Source organism: Nannospalax galili, unplaced genomic scaffold (genome assembly GCF_000622305.1).
Source record: "Nannospalax galili isolate Female #2095 unplaced genomic scaffold, S.galili_v1.0 scaffold410, whole genome shotgun sequence".
NCBI lineage: Eukaryota > Metazoa > Chordata > Mammalia > Rodentia > Spalacidae > Nannospalax > Nannospalax galili.
Window position 1 is genome coordinate 869166 of NW_008329143.1, and position 20937 is coordinate 890102.

A 20937-nucleotide genomic window follows, 5' to 3' on the forward strand; every position below is an offset into this window, starting at 1 on the left:
GAGTGTTATGCCTGCATGTACTTAAGTGCACCCGTGTCTTACAGTGCCTGCGGAGGACAGAAGAGGCTGTCAGATCCCCTGGAACTGGAGTTATGGACGGTTGTTAGTTACGCTGGGATCGAACCCAGGTCTCCTGCAAGAACAGTTTGTTCTTAACCACTGAGCCTTCTCTCCAGCCTCTGTAAAATAGCTTTTGAAAAATGCAAATTATTAATTTCAAAACTTGCTGTAGGGGCTGGAGAGATCACTCAGCTGTGATACAATTTGAATTTGTCAAAAAGTGCCAGAGAGAATACAAATAACCAAAACTTACACATTGCTGATGGAAATGCTAAGTGGTATACTTACTATACCATAATAGGTTTGACATGTTCTTTTTTTCCCACTTTGACTGTTTCTTGTCAAGTTAAACATAGGCATTCAATATGATCCAGGAAGTCCACTTTCTTGAATATTTACCTCAGAGTTGTTCACACCAAAACCTGTAAATTTTGGGGGTGGGGGGGGCTGTCTTTTTTTGAGACAGGGTCTCCCTATAGTCCCAGCTGGCCTGGCGCTCGCTATGTAGACCAGGCTGGCCTCAAACTCACAGAGATCCGCCTGCCTCTGCCTCCTGAGTGCTGGGACTAAAGGTGTGTGCCACCATGCCTGGCACCTGTAAATGTTTTTAACATCTGTGCTCATAGTGACCAAAACTTGTAAACTATCCAAATGTTCTTCAGTAGATAAGTGGATAAACAAATTATAATGTATTCCATACAATGCAGTACTGCCTAACGGTAAGAAAAGCTGCACTTTTGATAGTACAGCAACAAGGATGGTGCTCAGAGTCATTGCACTGAGTGAAACACGCCAGTTAATGCTATATCCAACAGTATAGCAGTTGGTGAATGCATGTGATCTAGCACTTGGAAGGCTAAGTCAGGAAGATAGCAAGTTTCAGGCCAGCCTGCGCTACACGGTAAGACCCTGTCTGAAAAACAGCAAAAAATAGTGCCACATACTATATGATTTTTCTCTCATGTAACATAGCAAAAAACAGAGAAGGAGGATTTTGGATTCTAGTAGTCACAGAAGTCTAGATGTGTTAGCATTGGGTACTGTAGGCTCTTAGTAATTTTGCTACATACAAGTTAAATATAGCTAAACCTAATAGAACTTACTTGATTTAAAGAATAAAACGTTTGGAGCTGGAGAGATGTCTCAGCAGTTAAGAACACTGTTCTTGCAGAAAACCCAGGTTCAAATCCCAGCACCACATGGCAGCTACAGTTCCAGGAAATCCAGCAGCCTCTTCTGAGGCTGTCCTCTCTGGGCATTGCACAACACAGGTGCACTTACCTAAATGTAGGCAATACACACATACACATAAAAATAATAAATATTTTAAAATTTTTTAAAAATGAAAGGTTTTTCATTTTGTTTTAAATTTTCATTTATGTATATGCATGTTTTGCCTGTGTGGTGCATGTAAGTGCACCATATGCTGTAGTGCTCATGGAGGCCAGAAGAGGGTGTCAGATCTCCTGGAACCAATTGCAGATGGTTGTGAGCAGCCATGTGGATACTGGGAACTGAACCTGGATCCTCTGCAAGAGCAGCTAGTGCTTCTAACTGCTAAGCCAACCCTGTTTTTTTGTTGTTGTTTTGAGACAGCATCTCACTGCAGACAAGCTGGCCTAGAGCTCATTGTATAGACCAGGCTGGCCTCCATTTCATAGAGATCTGCCTGCCTCTGCCTCTTTAAGTGTTGGGATTAAAGGTGTGTATCATATCTGCTTTAGCCTTGTAGTTTTTAAGAAAATAAGTATGGACTTAGTATTTCTGCTGAAAGTGATGTGTAAGTAGGCATGGTCATCTGATTAAAATGGGATGATTAATTTTGTGCCTTCCAAGTTTATGGTTGTTCCTGCTCATTCAAAAGCATTTGACACCGGTTTCCTGCTGCCAGTATGTTGAGGACATAACCACCAAAAATAAGACTTAATAGGATCCTGTGGTAGGCCTCCTCTTGAGCTGAATCTCCATACTTTCTTCCCCATGAAGACTGAAAATATCTATAAACCGATTTTCCTTCCCTTTTAAAGTATGGTCTTTCTGAACATGTTTCTTCATGTTTCTCTTTGAGACAGGACCCAAGGTAGCTTCTCACCTTTTCGGTAATACCAAATGCCCTTCATTCTCTGCTGGCTTTTCTAAGTTTTAAAAAATGTTGATATTTGGCTGGGCATGGTGGTGCATGCCTTTAATCTCAACACTCGGGAGGCAGAGGCAGGCAGATCTCTGTGACTTCAAGGCCAGCCTGGTCTACTTAGTGAGTTCCAGGACAGCTGGGGCTACAGAGATACCCTGTCTCAAAAAGACCCCCACCCCAAAAAAATAGTGATATTTGTTCATTTTTCCTTTAAGTTTTTCAGTCACTGGTATTTTTCCTCTATACACTTTGTTTATTTACAGAAGCCCTTTTCTCTGTGGCTGATGAGAGCCTCTGTTCTACCTGGTTGTTTGTCCTCTTTATCTGCTGTCATGGATGAGTGGAGTTTGTTAGTCTCCATAATTCCTTCACACTTCAGCTAGAGTTGCCAGCTAGCTGGCATTTATGGTAGGAGAAACTTGTTTATTCATTCTTCTACAGAACTTACCCCAGGCCTTTCTTCAACAGAACTAGAACACTGTCAGCAAATCACATGTTTGTTTTTCCCACTTATGTCCTCTCTCCCCAAGTCCCACCCCACTTCAAAGCTTACACCCAAAGTGATTGGAATCAGTTATTCTGTGGACCTGAAATTGTGACACTCTAGAGGGACTCTTGTCCATTTGTCTTTGCTTCGGAGGAAGTTCAGATTGATTAAGTGGTCTGTAATCTAGGGGATCAGATTTTGTTCTGTCAGATACTTGCCCAGAACTATAGCTTATAGTCATTTTCACAGTGCTTAAACAGTACTGTTGGTTTTCAAGTACATGAATGATAGAATGTGGAAAGTTAGTTATATAAGATTTAACTTTGCCTTTCTGCAGAGTGTATTGATATTTGATATTCTGACTACATCTGTCATTACGAAAGTAAGTTTGTTCTCCCTTTACAGGCTGTCATTATTTGTATCAAAAACAAAGAATTTGAAAAGGCTTCAAAAATTTTGAAAAAATACATGTCCAAGGACCCCACAACTCAGGTAAATTTGATGTATTTTTATTCCTTGACTTAAATCCATCTCATTGTTTTTGGTGAAGCAGTAAGGAAAGATTTGTCAAGACTATCATCTAGGCCAGGCACGGTGACACATACCTTTAATCCGAGCACTTGGGAGGCAGAGGCAGTCTGATCTCTGTGAGATCAAGACCATCCTGGTCTACATAATGCGGTCCAGGCCAGACATGATATCACACACCTTTTAACACCAGCATTTGGGAGGCAGAGGTAGGTGGGGATCTCTCTGAGTTCCAGGCCAGCAAGGGCTACATAGTGAGAACTTGTCCCAAAAAACAAATAAGCTGGGCCTGGTGGTGCTTGCCTTTAATCCCAGCACTCAGGAGGCAGAGGCTGGGTATCTCTGTTCAAGGCCAGTCTAAAGAGTTCCAGGCCAGCTGGGACTACAGGGAAACCCTGTCTCAAAAAGAACCAAAAACGAAAAACAAATAAATTTTGGACTTGGGATATAGCTCAGCGGTAGAGCATTTCCCTAGTGAGTGCAAGGCCCAGGGTTTGGTCCCTCGTAAAACACATGCACACAAACAAGTAATTTTTTTAAAAAAATTAAAGGTATAACAGAATTGATTGAAAATTCCCTTGTCTTGACTATCACTAGTCTTGTTACCCTCAGAGGTACCTTTCAGAAATACATATCTGTAAGCAAGCCTCTGTGCGTGTGTGTGTGTGGGGGGGGACACACATAAGCCCATTTTGCCTATTCTTGTCTGTGTCTGTGACAGCAGATTCTGCACATGGATTTGAACACTTGATTTTGTTTATGTCTTTATATTGTAGCTAGGGATTCTAAATTCCGAATCATGGAGCTTCTTTATCCCTTTTTCCTAACTAGCTGCATAGTAACCCGTTGTGGCTGAACCATAATATATTAACCAGTCCTTCAGGTTTTCATTAGCAGCATTGCAAAGCTTCCGATAGCATTCTGCCTCAGCTCATCTTGGGTTTTTACTGGTGTTCTCCTCTTCCTTTTCTCTGTTGCAAACATTTATCTTTTCTGTAGAAGCTGAGAAACGATCTACTGAATATTATCCGAGAAAAGAACCTGGCCCACCCTGTTATCCAGAACTTTTCCTATGAGACCTTCCAGCAGAAGATGTTGCGCTTCCTGGAGAGCCACCTGGATGACAACGAGCCCTACCTCCTCACGGTGTGCCTTGTCCTCTCCCCTCTTCCCATAACCATGATTGACACAGGGGATTAAAAATTTCGAAGTTTGAAGAATTGGGTGACAAAGGCTGTATTATGTACACTCTTTCTGAAACACCTGAAAGATGCCAGAGATACTAGCAGAGGCAAATGGAGCACACCTGGTCTCCCTCACCTCCCACTGTAAACTCTTGATATGTGATTAATCTCCTAGTTAAAGTAGAACATTCATTTATAATCCACAGTGGTTCCTATAGGAGGTGAAATATGAGCCAAGGTTGAAAGGTGTGGTTTGGTAGATGTGGAATGATGGGATTGTTAATAGAAAAAGGTATGTGTGAAAGGCATGACTAGACGTCTGATAGCATAAGAGGGCCAAAGGAAGATGATCTTTAATCAGATGCAAGAGATTGCATGGTGGTGCACACTAGCACTCAGGAGACTAAGACAGAGTGATCAAGAGTTAGGTTAAAACACTTGCCCATTATGCACAAGGCTCTGGGTTTGATCCCCAACAACACAAAAAAGAGGGGGTGGGGGCAGGATTTTGGTAATGTTGTAACAGAGATTGGAGTAGGATCGTAGCAGTCATTTGACAAATCTGAAATGGCTTATAAAGCAGATAGTTGGGGATCTCTAGCCAGTAAGTATCCAGATGCTAGAGCCTGGCCTAGGTTTGCCCGGGTCTTCTGTAAGATCAGTCAGTGCTCTCAACTACTAGCCATCTCTCCAGCCCCAGAACTCAGCTCTTTAAACTATATTATAGATGTTGTATCTGAAACTCAATGGCTAATGCTTAAGTAGGAGGGAAACAATTGAACAGTTAGAGTTAAGGCAAGAATGACTTGCCTGGGGCTTCCTATGTAACATAGGTAAGGGATTTCAAGTAGCTGTCAATAAGGCAAATATATTTATGGGAACATAGTTATAAACAATTCTATACACAAACTAAAAATCTTTACTATAAGCATTTGTTAGTTACCCTAAATTTGAAAATGTTTGTACCAGGCATGGTGCTACACACCTATAATTCCAGCAACCTGGAGGCAGAAACAGGAAGATTACAGGAAGTTCAAGGCCAGCCTAGTCTAGATGGTGAGTTATAGGCCATTCAGAACTATATAGTGAGATCCTATCTCAGAAAAAAGACTAGAGAAAGAAATTAAACTTTTGTACTTGGGAGGCAGAGGCAGATGGAGCTCTGTGAGTTTGAGGCCAGCCTGGTCTACATAGCAAGTTCCAGGCCAGCTGGGGTTACAAAAAGGAAATAAAACAAACAACCAAAAAAAAACCGTAGACTTTTGTACTTGACTCCAGAAGTGTACTTGGGAACCAGAAACCGAAACTGGATTAGAGGCTAAGGTTGGAAGGACAGAGATGTGGAATATAGTTATGTTCTTATTTGGTGCATAAAAGGTTAGCATTCTTGCAGTATTAAGAGAGGCAACTCAAATTGAGCCTTCTTTAGTCTAGAGCTGAGCATTAAAATGGTGTTACTGTTGTTAGTTTTGTTTTAACAAAGAACATTTGAGATGACGCCCATCTAGCTATGTAGCTATGCCCATTTATGTCCTCCGGCTAATGGTTAGATTGGATTTATAAGTGAATTTGCCTACATGTTGGGTGTGTTGTTGAAGAAGCAGAGACTAAGCGAAATTCTGCAGCTTTCTCTTCCTGATGACATCCTTCCTTTCTCAGATGGCCAAAAAGGCCTTGAAATCTGAATCTGCTGCTTCAAGTACAGTGAAGGAAGATAAGCAGCCAGCCCTGGAGCCTGTGGAGAAGCCACTCAGAGAGTCTCCAAGGTGAGCATGTCCTTTTTTTTTTTTTTTTTTTTTTTTTTTTTTTTTATGAAGCAGGATTTCCCTGTAGCCTCAGCTGTCCTGGAATTCACTATGTAGACCAGGCTAGTCTTGAACTCACAGAGATCCAACTGCCTCTGCCTCCCAAGTGCTGGGACTACAGGCATGCGCCACCACACCCGGCGAGCATGTCCTTTTGTGATTGTGGGAAAACACTGAGCAAGATCTTATTCTCTTGGTTTGACCTGCTGACATGTCACTGTGTTGCTGGCACACCACACTGTGAGAGACAGAATGCACAACCTAGGAAAATGAGAATATTAAAAATGGACTGGCTTCAATCTTTGAGGGAAGATCCTGATTGGCTCTCCCTCAAAGGCTCTATCTCCACTTCTCCCCTTGTCTCAACTGGTATCTCTCTTTGCTGCTTGCCCCTTTTTGTTTGTAGCCCAGGCTAGCATGGAACTCATAATACTCCTGCTTCAGTTTCCTGTGTGCTGGACTACAGCCATGAGCCACCATACAGCTAGATATCTAATCTTCTTTTATTTGTTTATTTCTTTTTCTTTTTTTTTTAATGTGTGCGAGTGTATTGCCTGCATGTATGTGTGTGCACTCGTGTTGTGCAATGCCATGGAGGTCAGAAGAGGGCTTTGGATTCCCCTGGAACTGGAGGTAAGGATGGTTCGTAGCCACCATGTGGGTGCTGGGAATCGAACCCGGGTCCTCTGCAAGAGCAGTCAGTGCTCTTAACCGCTGAGCCGTCTCTCCAGCCCCTGGATATCTAATCTTTAATTCACTCAGGAAGCAGTGTTCAAACATGAGTTAGAGCAAAATATATGAGGAAGAACCAATCAGGACCACAGACAGCCCATCTTCAGTATTCTCGTTTTCCTAGGCTGCATTCTGTCTGCCACAGTGTGGTGGCCCAGTGACATGTTAGCAAGCCTTTTTATTGAGGGGAGGGGGTTATTTTTGAGACAGAGTCTCCTTGTAGCTTCAGCTAGCCTGGAACTCAATATACAGACCAGGCTGGCCTTGAGCTCAAGAGATCTACCTGCCTCTGCCTCTGCCTCCTGAGGGTTGGAATTAAAGGCTTTCACTGCCAACCTGGGCTACCTAGTGAGACATAGTCAGAATCTTTTAATCTGCTACTTTAGACTCTTCTGAGGGCCTATATATTGGTCTGTTTTTTATTAACTATAGAAAAATACCTGAGACTTGAGTAACTATATAAAGATAAGTGGTTTATTTAGCTCACAGTACTAGGTTCTTGAGGGTCCATCTATGGTATGGCCTTCTTGCTGCCATAACAATTGATGGAGGGGCTGGAGAGATGGCTTAGCAGTTAAGAGCACCGACTGCTCTTGCAGAGGACCTGGATTCAGGTCCCAGCACCCACATGGTGGCTGACAACCATCTGAACTCCAGTTCCAGGGGATCCAACACCGTCTTCTGACCTCTGTGGGCATGGCACGATACAGGTAGACTTGCACACATGCAGGCAATACACTATAAAAATAAAATAATAGGGGGCTGGAGAGATGGCTTAGCAGTTTAGAACACTGGTTGTTCTTGCAGAAGACCTGGGTTTGAAACCCAGCACCCACATGGCAGCTAAAAACTGTAACTCCAGTCCCAGGGGATCCAACAGCCTCTTTTGACCTCCGCAGGCATTGCATGACACAGGTACACTTACATATATGCAGGCAATACATGCATACACATAAAATTACAAAATAATAAAGTAAACACTTGCAGCAATACACTCACACACATAAAATAAAATAATAAATATTTAAAAACAAAAACCAATTGATTGCTGGGTGTTGTAGTGAATGCCTTTAATCCCAGATCTGGAAGCAGAAGCAAGCAGATCTCTGTGAGTTCGAGGCCAGCCTGGTATACGTAGCAATTTCTAGGCCAACTGGGGCTACAGGGAGACCCTGTCTCAAAAAGACCAAAAAATAAAGTTTAAATAAAAGAATAGGAGCTGGAGAGATGGCTCAGTGGTTAAGAACACTGGCTATTCTTGTAAAAGACCCAGGTTCAAATCCCAACACCCACATGGCAGCTATCAACTGTCCGTAACTGCAGTTCCAGGGGATCTGACAGCCTTTTCTGTCCTCTTCAGGCATTGTACAACACACATGGGTGCACTTACCTACATGCAGGCAATACACTCATACACATCAAATGAAAATAACAAATATTTTTTTAAAAAAATAAAAATAATAAGACCAAAAAAATAATAAATTTAAAAAATGAAAAAACAACTGGGCTGGAGAGATGGCTCAGCAGTTAAGGGCACCAACTCTTACTAGGGGCTCTGATGCTGCCTTCTGACCTCCATGGGCATTGCACGCACGACACGGGTGCACTTAACATGCATGCAGGCAAAACACTCATACATACACATAAAATAAAAATAAAATTTTAAAAATAAATAGGGACTGGAGAGCTGGCTCAACGGTTAAGAACACTTGACTGCTCTTGCAGAGGACCCAGGCTCGATTCCCAGCACCCACATGGCGGCTATGAACCGTCCTTACCACCAGTTCCAGGGGAATCTGAAGCCCTCGTCTGACCTCCACGGCACTGCACGACACGGGTGTACTCACATACATGCAGGCAATACACTCATACACATGAAATAAAAATAAATAAATATTAAAAGTAAATAAATAACCAAAAAACAACTTTGCAGCCGGGTGTAGTGACCCATGCCTTTAGTCTCAGCACTGAGGCAGAGGTAGGCAGATCTCTGAGTTCAGGGCCAGCCTGGTCTACATAGTGAGTTCCAGACCAGCTGAGCCTACAGTGAAACAACTTTGCATGTGTTAGAGAATAAGGCATACTTGCCTGCGGAGTCAAACTGCTGCCAGTTTGACCCTTTCTTGACAGTTTTTATTCTACACTGACATAACAATTGATGGAAGGGCTGGAGAGATGGCTTAGCGCTTCCAAAGGATAAGTTTTTTGTAAAAGATAATCTCGTTGTTCCCAGACCTCATGACACACTAGTTCCACGGAATCTCTAGACACCGTAAGTGTATTGTGAGTAGAGACCACTCACCTGCTTCTCACATGAGGGTTGGACTTGGGACCACTAGAAGAGTGGAGATTTCATGGTGAAGTTATTGGGTTGTCAGTTTGTTGCCTGGGTAGACTTGTAGATAGGCACTACTCAAAGTTGTTAAATGATGGAAAGCTTTGCTTTGAGCCGTATAAACTAGCACCCAGACTAGATGCTTCAGGAGGGAGTATTACTCGGCCTTAGTTCCTGTAAGATTCTCTTGATTGAAGTCTAAACTTGACACAGTATTTGTGTTCATTGTTAAGTGGAGGCTTTTACAAATAACAGTTGTTTGAAGCAGCCTATCCCTCTTTCCCCTGTCTTAGTTCTCATCTTTATATTTTAAAATATTTTCTTTAATTTTACTTTATGTGTTTTGGTGTATTGCCTGCATGTATGTAAGTGCACATGTGCCATACATTGCCTCGGAGGTCAGAGAGCATCAGATTCACCTGGAATCGAAGTAACAGACAGTTGATTAGTTGCCCATGTGGGTGCATGGTCCTCTACAAAGAGCAGCCAGTGCTTTTAACTGCTGAACCATCTCTCCAACCCCATTTTTATTTATTTTTTTGTTTGTTTGTTTGTTTATTTATTTATTTACTTACTTTTGGTCTATTTGAGACAGGGTCTCCCTGTAGTCCCAGCTGGTCTGGAACTCACTATATAGACCAAGCTGACCTCAGAGCCACAGAGATTTGCCTGCCTCGGCCTCCCAGGCCTCCTGTGTATTGGGATTAAAGGCATGCACCTGGCTCTGTTTTTATATTTTAATGAAGAGTCTTTAACTTAAAGAGTCCTCTGATTTGAACCCTTAAACTTTGAGAAAAGTGCCTGTTTGTGTCTCCATACCAATGAGACTGATCCTCCTGTGTGTGCTTTATTTGCAGGCAGCTGCAAAGTACTCCAACCACCTTTGGAATTAGAACTCTGAAGGCAGCTTTCAAAGCTCTGTCCACTGCACAAGACTCAGAGGCAGCCTTTGCAAAACTGGACCAGAAAGATCTGGTACTTCCTAATCTAGCATCCCCATCATCACCAGCCCACAAAAACAAGAGACCCAGGAAAGATGAAAACGAAAGCTCAGCTCCTGCTGAGGGTGAGGGAGGCTCAGAACTGCCACCCAGGAACAAACGCATGACAATAAGCAGATTGGTTTTGGAGGAGGACAGCCAAAGTTCTGAGCCCAGTCCAGGCCTCAACTCCTCTCAGGAGGCCATGCCAGTATCACCATCCAAGCCCACAGCTCTCAACCAACCCCACAGAAGGGAGAAGAAGCCAAAGTATGAAGACTTTCTTTGTAGCAATTTTGGGGCTGGTTGGTGTTCCTGGTTGGGCCTGGTGTTCCATGAATGAGGCTTGCTCACACTGCTATAATGAGACAGCCGGGAATGACAGCGTAGCAGTCCCTGCCAGTTCCGAAGCCCGAGGGTAGACTGTTCAGCATTGCCTTGGGGTGGGAGTGAGGGAGGAGGAGTGACAGCCTCTGCCTGTCAATGGTTTCATTTTTAGCAAACAACCAAGGGTCTTGATTACTAAATACTAGGCTTACTTGTGAAATTTATCCGAATTGGGCCTCGTTATCCTTTGATCTTTATAAAAGACCAACGAATACTTACAGTTGTATACCTTTGTGAGCACTTGAGACTCGTTAAATTCAGTAAGTATTTACTAGTCTTCCATGTTCTGCTAGCTGTTGTAGGGCAGTGGTTAGAATACTTTGATTTCACTCCCCATCGTGACTCACAACATAGCTTTTGAGTTCAGCTGCCATTTATGCCCTATGTGGATCCACCCTCCAGACACTAGTTTGCTTGCTGTCTCCTGAACATATGTTCCTTTCTCCTACTGTACGTTTGTTTCCTCTCACTCTCAAAGTGCACTGTCATTTCTCCATCATAGCCTGTCAGAATCCCATTGATGCTTCGAAGGAAAGAGTGTTTTCTTGGGTCAAACACTTTCATGTGTTATCTTACCCATTCTCCAGCCTCACTCTTTGAGGTGATATGTTAGCTACATTGTATAGATAAGAAAGGCTCAGAAAAGTTAACAGTTTACCTGATGTCACACAGCTGAAAGTTACAAACGTGGACTTCCAGGTTCTTCTTCAGCAGGTAGTGTTGACACAAGCCTGGGGCCACATACACTTAAGTTGCCTCTCCTAAAACTCTTACCTCTTCCATGAACTCTTCTCTGGCCATCACTGCTGTAAGTCCTCTAACTCACTGACCTCCCAAGGCCATTGCCGTCTCTCCAACCGCTGTGTGTTTGGAGACCCCTTCTCCAGCATGTACTGTGAAGACTATGACATCTGATAAAGTAGTTTTTCCTCAGGCATAAGTTTGCACCCTGTGCCACTATTTGCATTTGGAAGTGAGTTGCTGGCTATTAATCGGACAGATAGTGCTAATAGCACTACACTTTGTCCTCATTTGGCACATGACCCATTCATTCCTCACAGAAATCCTGTGGAGTATAATTATTACCCCCATGAGCAGATGAAGAAAAAAGGAATATGCAGGATGCCAGTGGGATTGAGTTGAGGATGTGTGAAGGTTGCGGATATACCCATGGCTGTGTGTCTAGGGTATGAGGTAGATGGACACTTGACAGCAGAGGTTGGCAAAGTATAGCCCTTGGGCCATATCCACCAGCTTCCTGTTTTTGTAAATGGAGTATAATGGACTATACCACACCCATCAGGTAGGGATTGTCCATGATTGCTACAGTGCTCCCACTCTGCTGAGTGATGACTGACGGTGAAACTTGCAAAGCCAAAAGTACCATCCAATTCTGTGGAGTGAGCCCTGCTCTAGAGAAGTGTGTGTGATGTGCCCTGGGAGCTTGGGGAAGAATTCCTGAACCTGCTTATACAAGTTTTAGCTGGAATAAACCTTATAAAAGAGCAAATGTTGAGCTGGCCTTGAAGGCAGAGTAGGTCAGTGGGTATGGAAAGCTTGGCATAACTGCTGGGAGAATACAGCAAACAGGAGAAAGGAACAGCTGGCATGGGCAGCTGGACCAGACCTTGAATTACTGTAGTCTGCAGGCAGTTTCTCAAACTGTTTTGAGTTACAATTACAGATTTGTTTCAAGATATGTATTCCCATGCTCCTGACCACTGAATTAGGAAGAGCAAGAGAATGCTCAGTGTCTGCGTTTCTGAGTGCCTCACATAGTCCTAGGATAATTTATCAGAAGGTCTAATAAGGCACTGCTGAGCAAAGGGAAGGAAGCTGAAGACAGATGCAGGCCAGCTGGGAAAGCCTGCAGAGGCCAGGAGCAGAGGGATATGGGGGGGAAAGGCAGGGCCACAGTCCCTGGGTTTTTCTATCCCCACAGCACCTTACACATAGTAGATACTTGCTGATCAAACAGAGAGGGTTCTTGGATCTTGGCGTTTAAGGGTTGACACCCCTATAGTTCTATGGAAGGCCAGCAGAAGTTTAACAGTTTACATATGGTGGGCTTTCTGTTCCTTAAAAAAACCTTTAAAGATAGACAAAAACTATTCTCAGCCAAAACCTCAAGGACAAAACCCAGAAGCCACAGATTAGTTGACCGACCCCGATAGAACAGCCTTGAAGTTGTAAGGTGAGGAGCATAACAATACAGAAGTGGCCTGACCTGCCCAGGCCTCACAGCCAACCAGCAGCTATGAGTACCCTAATCTCAGCCCTTTCTACAGCATGAGAAGTGAACAGCTGCAGCCAACAAGACACCGTGCACGGGCTCTTAAGCCCTGGCAATCCTACTGAAGTATTTGTGCAGAAGGCAGTGCTGAGTTCAAGAAAGGTGAGGTTACTGTAAAGACTGCCACAAGAGAACAGCAGCTTGGCTCAGGGAAGTGTTGAAGCCAACAGGGAACCAGGGGTCAAATGGGTTTCATGCCAGGACTTCAATAAGCTAAAAAACTTAAATAGTAACCTACCTGTCTATTTGTAAATAGTAATTGACACAGTAGTATCCTGGAAAGAAAACCTCATGTTAAGGTTTTCCACTTTGTCTTAAACAGATTAATTGTAACATAGGGGATGTAATCCAAGAACAACATATGTTGTCTGCCATTTGTTTCAGCCATTTGGTTAGGTAAATTCTTAGGAAAATTACAGAAAATGAATCTTAGGGAGTCTGGTTTTGTTTTGTTTTGTTTTTGGTCTTTTTAAGACAGGGTCTCCCTGTAACCACAGCTGGCCTGGATTTGCTCTAAAGACCAGGCTGGCCTCAAACTCCCAGAGATCCACCTGCCTCTGCCTCCCAAGATTAAAAGAGGGAGATTTGCTGGGATTAAAGGCCTGTGCCACCATGCCTGGCTTTTAAGATGGGTTCTTGCTACGTAGCCCTATCTGGCCTCAAACTGTTGGGAGATAAGAGCAGTTTTATATGCTAAGGTCAGTAGGTAAAGGCATCATTGAGAATGATGGCTTTAGACAGGAATATAGCTCAATTGGCAGAGTGCTTACTTAGACTGTGTGAAGATGTGGGTTTGACCCTTAGTACCACATAAACTAGGCGTAGTGGCACATGCCTATAATCATAGCACTTCGTGGGTGGAGGCAGGAGGATCAGAAGGACTATATAGCATGGGACAGATTGAGCAACATAAGACCCTGTCTTAAAAAAAAATGGATTGATTATGGCCTTTTTTTTTTTTTAATGTGTGTGAGTGTATTGCCTACATGTATGTGAGTGCACCTTTGTTGTGCAATGCCATGAAGTTCAGAAGAGGGCTTTGGATTCCTCTGGAACTGGAGTTAAGGATGGTTCGTAACCACCGTGTGGGTGCTGGGAATCAAACCCGGGTCCTCTGCAAGAGTGGTCAGTGCTCTCAACCACTGAGCCATCTCTCTAGCCCCCATTATGGCCTTTAAAGAGTAAAAGGGTCACCAGGCAGGGAAGGAACTCCCAGGCAGAGGTAACAGCTTACAGAAGGAGCAGAGCAGCCTGATTCTGCTGCTGGTGTAGTGTGGGTGTGGTGGAGCCATTGGTAGGAAACTGCCCAGAATCACAGAGGCAGGGTATGCTCATTTTTTTTTGTTGTTTGTTTTTTAGATAATTTAGTTTATGTATTCCAGGCGCTGGTTTTGAATTTAGTGATCTTCCTGTCTCAGCCTCCCAGATGCTGAGATTATAGGCCTGTGCCCAGCTGTGATAGGCTTTTGTGATACTGGCTATGGGAGGGGAAAAGGCCAGTAAAATATTGATGTAAGGTATGCTGGGCCTAAGTACAGGAATGGGGAGGGAAATCAAGACTGTAGAGATAGGAATAGAATGGCCATGAAGGAGTAGGGAAGAGTTTGCACCTGGGTTAGAAGAATGCTGAGATCTTTAAGAACCCACACCACTATGTTGACACATGCCTATCATCCCAGTGCTCAGAAAGCAGAGGCCAGCCTGGACTACGGAGCAAGTTCCAGGCTGACATGTGCTCAGAGCAAGGCCTTGTCTTAAAAAAAAAATTAATAAAGTAAAAACCAACTAAACAAGCCAAGAAATGAACAAATTTTAAGGGAGGTGGCAGTGTACTTAGTGCAGAGTTTCAGGGTTGGCCCTTCATCTACATCGCAAGTGAGTGCTGAGAGTGAGCCATGATCAAGACCCGAGGGTGACTGGGGTGAGTGTTTCATGTCTTGTCCTTACTGATTTTCCCTCAGAGTATCCAAAGGCAAGTGGAACAGCTCTAACAGTGCTGAAGAAAAAGAAACTTGGGTTGAAGAGGACAAACTATTTGAAGTTCAGGGTAAGCAGCAGATTCTCCTTGGCTTCCTGCCTCGAGTGTGTCATGTTCACGTTCCAGAAGCTTCTGTTCCCCAATTGGACAAAGCTGCCTAAGTTCCTGACCTCATTTAGATTCAACAGGAATAAGTTTTTGTTTTGTTGCATTGAGATAGAGTCTTGCTATATAACTAACCTCAAACTCAGTATCTTCCTGCCTGAGCCTCTCAAGTGTTGGGATTACAGGCATGTGACCACACTTGGTTTCCTGTGTTTCTTTTTTCCTTTTTTTTCTTGATGGAGTGGTGGTGAGACAGGGTCTCATGTAGCCAAGTTTGACCTTGAACTCCCTGTATAGCAGCTGTAGATGGCCTTGAACTTCTGATCCTCTTGCTTCTCCCTTCAGAGTGGTGAGATTTGTAACCCCAGCTGTCCTGGAACTCACTATGTAGACCAGGCTGGCCTTGAACTCACTGAGATCCACCTGCCTCTGCCTCCCAAGTGCTGGGATTAAAGGCATGCGCCACCACGCTGGGCAAACATTTTTTTTTTTTTTTTTTAAAGTAAGGAAACATTATTCAGGAGGCAGAGGCAGGTGGCTTTGAGTTTGAGGCCAGCTTAGTCTACACAGAGTTCTAGGGCTACATAGTGAATCATAACTCCAGTTCCAGGGGATCCAACGTCCTCTTCTGTCTTCTTCAGGCACTGCACAACATGAGTGCATTTATACTTGTAGGCATAACACTCATACACATGAAATAAAAATAAGTAGCCGGGTGTGGTGGCACACACCTTTAATCCCAGCACTTGGGAGGCAGAGGCAGGCAGATCTCTGTGAGTTCGAGGCCAGCCTGGCCTCCATAAGTGAGTTCTAGGACAGCTGGGGCTACAAGGAGACCCTGTCTCAAAAAAAAATAAAATAAAATAAAATAAATAAGCAAAAATAATAGTAATAAATAATAAAACAAGCTTTACAATTAAAAAATTTATTTCTGGGTTGAACATGGCAGCAAAAACAAAAAAAATTACTTCTTTATTCGATAATAGTGTGCATGTGGCAGTCAGAGGACAACTTGGAGGAGGTGGTTTGCTCCTTCCACCTTTTGGGACCCCGGGATCAACTCAAGCCGTGAGGCTTGGTAGCGGACACATTTACCTACTGAGCCATTTCACTAGCTCCCATATTTCTCTTTTCTTTTGAGACATGGTCTTTACTGTGTAGCTCTGACTGACCTAGAACTTGATATGTAGACCAGGCTGGCCTTGAACTCACAAAGATCCTCCTGTCTCTGCTTCCTGAGTGTTGAGACTAAAAGCATGCACCACCTTGCCTGGCATCCCTGTATTTTTTTTCTTTTTTTTTAAATGTATATGTAAGTATACTGCATGCCTGTAATGACCACAGAGGTCAGAAGAGGGCATCAGATCCCCTAGAGAACTGGCATTAAGGACAGTTATTAGCTGCCATGTTGGGTGCTGGGAACCAGTCCCAGGTCTTCTGCAAGAGGTTGTTTGAGACAGGGTCTCACTATGTAGCCCTGGGTGGCCTGGAACTCACTGGGTAGACCAGGTTGGCCTGAAACTCAAAAGATCCACCTGCCTCTGCCTCCAGAGTGCTGGGATTAAAGGCATGGACTACCACACCCAGCTGGCAGCAAATGCCCTTAACCACTGAGCCATCTCTCCAACTCTAAATTTTAAGTTTCTAGCCATTACACTTTGCCCCGTGTACATGCTAGGCAAGCACTCTACCACTAAGCTATGTCCCCAGCCCTATATTAAACTTTTAAGTAGCTATAGGAAATGGTGGTTTGGGGGTTAGATGGCTCAGTAGTTAAGTGCATACTGTTCTTGTAGAGGACTTGAGTTCAGTTCTCAGCACACAGGTTGGGAGGCTCACAATTGCCTGTAACTCCAGCTGATGCTTCTGGCCTCTTCAAACACCTGTATTCATGTGTACATACCGATACACTGACACAGATAATTAAAAATTTTAAAATTAAGTCTAAAAAATTATAGTTTTGCTAAAGAGCTTGAAATCTATCATTAATCAAGATTTATTGAAGCCTATTTGTAAAGCATTTCTTTTACAGCTTCTCAGAACCTGAGGTGACATAACTGTTGTTTGCAAAAGGACATTAAGAAATTACCCCTCAATGATGTCCATTTTCTTCTCAACTTGGTAAAATTTGTTTGGTTTGGCAGCGTGGGGGCAACTCGGCCTCATTCATGCTAGACCATCACTCTACCGAGCTGCAGTCCTAGTCCTCAATGTTTGTGAAATCTAAATCAAATTTTCCCTTTGAGGACATTGTATGTTTTCTTCTTGTGGTTTATAAACGCAAAGGTAAACTCTAAAATCTGTACACTTTTAATGTTTTCTAACAGCACCAGGTGAAGCCAATTCAACCATTATAACAAGAAAGCAGGTAATTTTAAGTTCTTTGCTGATTTGGTTTTTTTTTTTAATATTTATTATTTTTATGTGTATGAGTGTATTGCCTGTGTGTATATGAGTGCACCCGTGTCATGCAGTGCCACAGAGGTCAGAAGAGGGGGTTGTAATTCCCCTGGAACTGGAGTTAAGGTTCATAGCTGCCATGTTGGTGCTGGGAATTGAACCCGGCTCCTCTGCAAGAGCAGTTAGTGCTCTTAACCGCTGAGCCATCTCTCCAGCCCCTGATTTGGGTTTAAAAAATAAGTCCCCTTCTCAGGCAAAGATTACCCACAGGCCTGGTAAAAATATGTCTTGAGATAATTCAAACTATACTCAAATAATCGGGTTTTTGTTGTTGTTGTTGTTCTTTGTTTTGGTTCTGGGGTTATAACTAGGGCCTCACAAAGTTCGCAGACATTCTGCCACTGAGCTGTAATATCCCTAGTCTTCTTTTTACTTTTTATTTTGAGACAGGGTCTCACTAAGTTGTCCAGACTAACCTTGAATTTCTGATCTTCCTGCCTCAGCCTCCCAAATAGCTGGTATTCCAGGCCCAGTTTAAGTGATACTCTGTAGAAGAAAATCTAGGACAGAGGCTGACTTATTCTCTGGACCATAAACAAAAGTTTGTAACACAGGTGTGATTATTTATTGGAAGGAAATGGCAGAACATTTACAGTTACTAACCCCAGATCTACAGTGATCATCTGCTGTTTTCCCATGCTTTAAAAACAAACCCTGCTTTTACGTTCAGAGTATTTATTCTCTTAGGATCTTTGGTTTACATGTTGAAGGGTTAAATGGCAACAGGTTTTGATAAGTCTTTTGGTTTTCTCTTGCAGAAGTGGACCATAGAAGAAAGCGAGTGGGTGAAGGCTGGAGTGCAGAAATTCGGGGAAGGAAACTGGGCTGCCATTTCTAAAAATTATCCCTTTGTTAACCGAACAGCTGTGATGATTAAGGATCGCTGGCGGACCATGAAAAAACTTGGCATGAACTGAAACAGACTTCCATTCCCAGAAGATTCACAGGAGCATGATCTGGACACTAGTCCCTGGTGGTCTGCTGTTTTTTTCAGATGCTGGCCTGGAATTAGAATTTGGGGCAACCTCCTTCAGTGCAGGAAGGTCCCAGGTCCACACCATCACTGTTGGAGATCACAGAGCTAAGACTCAAAGCCAAGTCCGCCCCGTGTCTGTGGCAGAGATGACAGGCACACAGCTTGTATAATGACAGACTATCACTAGCATTTCCCTTCTTTAGTGATTTGCTTAAACTTAAATCCCCAGTATCTGTAGAACCTTCTCCTAGGAAATGATGGAGTGCATTAGGAGCAACTTACAACCTGGTAACCTGTTAAGCCAGCAATGTGAGCATTATCTGAAGTGAGCTTACTCCTTGTTGAGCTTTGGCCTTCTGACACAAATACAAAGGAACCATGTGTGTTATGAGCCCAGGCTGATGAGAGACCAGTCCTTGGGGAACCAGATTACTCTGTTTAGCCACCTGTGATGTCAACCCTAGACCTGACTGCCTTGGCATTCAATATTGTGTGCTGGGCTGTGACAGAGGTTATTCTCCATACTTCTGTGGTTGAACCAGTGTGTTTTTTGGTAAAATGGTGATTGTAGATAAGCTTAGCCCCCACCCCCAAAGATCCCTTCCTTATGCTGGACTTTTAAAGCTTAAAAAAATCCTGATTGAATATAATGCCTAATTTCATTTTTGTGAAGTGTTCGCTTCCGCCTGATTCCCTAATTGTGCTGTGTTAGTGTCTTGCACTGGAATTCAACATGCCCTTCTTTTGTACCGTGTCATGCTTGCTGTCTCTCAGACATCCTTAAAGACTCTTTTTAGCAAAAAACAAAAACAAAAAATTCAGTAAAGTGTTTTCTGTAATCTTTTTAACTATGAGAACTAATTGTTGATACTTGTAGCATTCTTCATTAAAGTCCTGCTTCTCTCAGATTTAAGTAGCTGTTTAATCACAACATAGCACATATTCCCAGGTGGAACAAGCTGCTGACCTATACCGATAAAGAAGCTGATGTGAAGCCCCTGGATTGTCTTAATCCTTGGGTGCAATGCCAGACAGATGCTGTGTAAGTTTCCTCTTGATTTGTTCCTTTCCTTGTGTAACAGACTAGGAACTGAAGAGTTCCCATTTCCTGACTTCTAAGTGAGCGAAAGGGGCGTTTAAAGATAAATGGACACATTTTAATTTTATTGAAAAGTTGGAGCATTGGCAGCTTTATTTCCTGTTAGCTGTGTGTCTGGATTTGATGTGTCTGTTTTCTACCAGCCAACTCCATATGAAGCCCAGGGAGGTGAGACCTGGAGCTGCTCACTACAGGAGCCTTGTGGTTACCCTAGTTGTGGTCTCCCCCAGACCTGAGAGAGTCTGGCTTTCTTGCCCTCAACTCACATCATTAGAAGGTTGTCTTGGGGCAGAAAGGTAGAACTTTAATGGTTTAAAGAGGCAAAATAAGCCTGGCGAGGTGGTGCATCCCTAGCTGACCTGGAACTACGTACCCAGGCTAGCCTCCAACTCACAGAAATCTACCTGCCTCTGCCTCCCGAATACTGTGATTAAAGGCATGGACCACCATGCCCAGCAGCTGGGTTGTGTGTGTGTGTGATGTGTATGAGTGGATTGCCTGCATGTAAAGTGCACCCATGTGCAATGCCCAAGGAGGTCAGAAGAGCGTGTAGGATCCCATGGAACTGGAGTTAGGGAGCATTGGCCATCTTCTAAGAGCAGCCAGTGTTCTTAACCACTGAGCCATCTCCCCAGCCTGTTTGTTTCTTTTAATGTGTCTTCTACATTTTATTCTTCATATCTTTACACATGCATGGGGGCCGCTAAGTTTAGAGTTGCCTGCAAGAGCACGGGTAGAGGTTATTTACTAGAGCATCGGCAACTTGTCAGCAACACCGAAGAAAATAACAGTCCCTACCTGCCTATTTTCTTTTAAAGACTACCTAAAATGTGTTTAGAAGTGTGGTAGCACACACTTAAGATCCGTGTTCTTGAGACGAGGATCATAGAATTTTAGACCAGCCTAGGTTACATTATGAGATCTTATCTTACCTGTCCTGCCATAAAAAAAAAAGTTTAGATGTCAGAATTTAGAAACTGACAGCTTGAGAAACTGTCCAAAGGTTAAGAGAGGAATCTACCTCTTGTGGGACCATGTGCCGCTCAAATTGGTGTCAGTGTCCTCATCTCTCAAACAGCAGATGACAAAACCGCCCTCTAGTGCTATTTCGAGGATGAAAGAAAACATCGGCAAATCTCTTAGCTTGATGCCTGTCAGAGTCAGTGGATTTTGAAGTCATGAATAGAGATTGAGGACTGTAATAGTTTCTAAGTGAATTTTGGATCGCTTTTTCCTCCCTGTGGGTGCTGAAGAAGTCATGAATAAAAGAAGAGGAAGAAAGGATTTGAACAGCATCATCTTTACATGGGTTTTGGAGAGCTCTAGATCAACCACCAAGTGGAAGTCAGCAGGAGGAGGGACAGTGGGTGGAGGGTTGGCTGCATCTTCGTCAC

General features: G+C 43.4%; 1 protein-coding gene across 3 annotated transcripts in view; it reads left to right on the plus strand.

Moving 5' to 3' along the window:
* Positions 1 to 19352, plus strand: part of Terf2 (telomeric repeat binding factor 2) — a 30629-nt gene extending 11277 nt beyond the window's left edge. The window contains exons 4-10 of one of the 3 annotated variants that reach the window (XR_001872454.2): positions 3087 to 3173; positions 4209 to 4355; positions 6053 to 6159; positions 10123 to 10240; positions 14887 to 14972; positions 17336 to 17376; positions 18227 to 18322. Coding sequence is in view for 1 of the 3 variants with exons in the window: in XM_008833822.2 (XP_008832044.1) it covers positions 3087 to 3173; positions 4209 to 4355; positions 6053 to 6159; positions 10123 to 10515; positions 14887 to 14972; positions 17336 to 17376; positions 18227 to 18385 (1020 nt within the window). In the remaining 2 variants the exon portion in view is untranslated. Of the gene's footprint in view, positions 1 to 3086; positions 3174 to 4208; positions 4356 to 6052; positions 6160 to 10122; positions 10516 to 12920; positions 13028 to 14886; positions 14973 to 17335; positions 17377 to 18226 lie in introns of those variants that run through there. The other 2 variants (XR_003849650.1, XM_008833822.2) reach the window with 2 other exon arrangements.
* The last annotated feature ends 1585 nt before the right edge of the window (positions 19353 to 20937 follow it).